At 40.4% G+C, this 2,961-nt stretch overlaps 1 protein-coding gene across 1 annotated transcript in view; it reads left to right on the top strand.

Annotated features, from left to right (window-relative positions):
- The window catches only part of LOC147467125 (uncharacterized), a 2,916-nt gene extending 454 nt beyond the window's left edge, over window positions 1–2,462 (top strand). The window contains exon 1 of the mRNA XM_086533043.1: window positions 1–2,462. This exon is cut by the window's left edge and continues 454 nt beyond it. Coding sequence (XP_086389169.1) covers window positions 1,197–2,462 — 1,266 coding nt within the window. The 5' untranslated portion in view covers window positions 1–1,196.
- The last annotated feature ends 499 nt before the right edge of the window (window positions 2,463–2,961 follow it).

Here is a 2,961-nt window from a genome sequence, read left to right on the forward strand (position 1 = left end):
CAGATACTCTTTTTACGTGCTAGCCTCTGGATTTGTACTGCAAGGCCCACCTTACCCTCCAGTTTTATTAAGTTAAGTAGAGTGTTGATTTTGGATTACAAGGCAAAAGGGCGGACATTATTTGAAGAATAGTGCTTTGTTTTAATAGTATTTAAACTTGTTATGCTGGACCGTTTTAGTGCTTATTTTTATTTCATTTTAGTATTGCTTATTTTGTTCAGTTTTACTTTTGTGCTTTTTGTTCAGTTTTAGTATTTCCCTTTTATGTTCAGTTGCTTTTATGTCAATTCTAATTTCTGTTCTTTTATGTTCTTGTTTGCTCATTTTTATTTAATAAATGTAGACCTTTTATTTGCATTTCTAACATAACCTTTGATAAGCTATATTGGCTACCCCAATTGATTTAAAATTACATGATATGAAATGAATAACCCGATGGGTATTAGTGAAACACTACAACCCAAATAATGGTGGCAGCTTGGGGATTTGCAGTTTGCTTGGTCGACGGTTCCAGAGCCGGTTTTTAGTTGTTTGTTTTGAGTATCTGACCGCACTTTTAGTTGTAATCATGCAACAACTGGTTTTATTGAGTTTTTGTTTTATGTAAAATTGCACATTGTTTTATGTTCAGTTTTTAATGAATTTTATGTTTTCGTTTTGTATTTTCTTTTGGTTTTACAGTATTTCATTCCAAGTATGTACACGTTTTGTGTTTCGTTTAATTTTATTACCTTGCATGTTTTAAATAAGTTATGTTGTGGTGTATATTTGTATTTTTGCTTTGGTCTTTTTTATTTTGATTGTTTTATGATTTTGTAATGTTTTACCCTAAGTTATTACTTTGTATTTTGTGACTGACTTTTACTCTAATCCATTTTATGCAATTCGTTTGTTATACATTTGTGATGCCCATGAACTTTGAAAGTGTTCCTGTATAATCCTGGTGTTGTAACATTTTTCTTTTGTAGGTTGTAATTGTAGGCATGATCCTTTTGTAAGTTTTCTTTCAAGGCAGCAGCTCCAGTGCCATCGAAAAGGTGCTAATTAAATGAGGCAGGCAGTGAGCAAAACCAAGGAAAATTAAAGAACGATAATTGTTTCAGGTTTGCTGATCTCCTACATGCAGTTCGTGCTGATTTTTTTTTTATTACATTTCCATATAAACTAATCCCTCTGACAGCTTTTGGTGACGGAATATGGGTGAGCCGAGCAAGAAGAAGGGAACAATGACGACACGTAACAGTCAGCGAGATGAGTCTCAGGGAGAACCTGAGGGAGCAAGTGCCCAATTGGCACCAATCCAAGCACAGCAACCCATGCAAGCTCTTTTAGAGGACTTAGTTAGTCAGATGAGAGAGTTGCGTTCTGAGGTAAGGGAAATGCACAGCCGAAATGATAACTTAGCTACAGAGTGTGCTGCATTACGGCAGATTGTCAATAGACAGGTCACAGATCCAGCCCGTGAGCCTCTGCAGTCTGTCACTGATACAGACTTTGAGTCGGATCATGAAGCCGAACGGGATCCTGAGGAGGCCCAAAGCCCTCAAACTGTAATTCGAACTAATTCCAGTAATAATAGACCTGACCCTCAGATACTGGGGAACCTATTGCCTAGATTCCCACCTCAGCATGCCACTTTAGCTCCAATGACGTTTGCTGAACCTCGTGCACACATCCCATTGTTTGAGGCAAAAACGCCCGCTTCCAATCCTCTACAAAGGAATAATGAGGTAGATCACTGGATTCGTCAGATCGAGTTGCAGCTGGCCGGTGATGCCTCTAGAATTAGAGCTGCAAGGATCCATTGCCGCGGGAATGCAGAAAGGGTAATTAATTCAACACTTTTTGATGGTATAGTTGACTGGCAGCAGTTTTCTTTACGCATTAGGCATAAGTTTTGCGGCACCACAACTGCCTCAGAATTTCTCCGTCAACTTTCAGACAAGCGGCTGCGTGAACATCAAAGTCCTCAAGATTTGCTACTGGAAATTGAAGGTGCTGTATTGTCTGGCTGGCGAGATTTACCGGGCATAACTGATAAGCCTAGAGAACTTATTAGGAGAACTTTTGTTGAAGCTTTGCCATTTTGGTTGCAAGAAAGTGTTGCTGGCCAAGAAAATGGTACTTTAGAAGATCTTGCCACTGTAGTGACCCGTGTTTGGAGTATTCGTCAGAGAGCTAGATCTGGTAGTTCCAGATATAAGTTTACTCCCATCTCAACTTCTCTCCATCATACAGGTTCACCTGAGGTAACAACAGCTGCAGTTGGAGACCGCCCATACTGTGCATTCCATCGTCAAAGAGGACACACGACACGTGATTGCCATGAAAAACCTAAGGGTTTTGTCTGTTGGCGATGTGGAGAAGCTGGACATGGTCGGAGAAATTGTCCCTTTTCAGAAAGTCAGGCCAGAGAGCGAGTCCGTACTGACCCTGACACCTTGCCAACGGGCTCGAAGTAGGAATGTATCCAAGAGTAAGGCAGGAAGACCCATGGTCAATGTACAGGTAAATGGTATAAGATTGCGATGCTTAATAGATACTGGCAGTGAAGTTACGCTCCTAAAAGCATCTATACGTAATAAGATCCATTTAAAGCAGATCCATGAATCTCGGAAGCTACTTGCAGGTGTGTCTGGGAAGGAGCTTAATGTAATTGGAGAGTCTGATGTTCGGATTCAACTTAACGTGGACAAATATTTTTCACATCGAGTGTGTGTCGTCAATGGCATTAACTTTCCGGGTGATATGCTCATCGGCATGGATGTCCTGAGACGCGCAAGCCATGCACTAGTGCATAAGAAATTCCCTCCTCAGAACTTCCTTTTATTTGATGGAGTTAAGCTCCCTGTTCTATTTACAGACTGTCCAAGCCTCCAGATTACCGTTGTAAGCAAAGGTATCACTTCAAAAATTGCCAAAGACACTCCTAAAGCTCGAGTATGTTCATCCATCACAATC

The sequence above is a fragment of the Penaeus japonicus genome, unplaced genomic scaffold (genome assembly GCF_977035675.1).
Source record: "Penaeus japonicus unplaced genomic scaffold, GWHDUDI00000001_assembly GWHDUDI00000038, whole genome shotgun sequence".
Classification (NCBI taxonomy): Eukaryota; Metazoa; Arthropoda; class Malacostraca; order Decapoda; family Penaeidae; genus Penaeus; species Penaeus japonicus.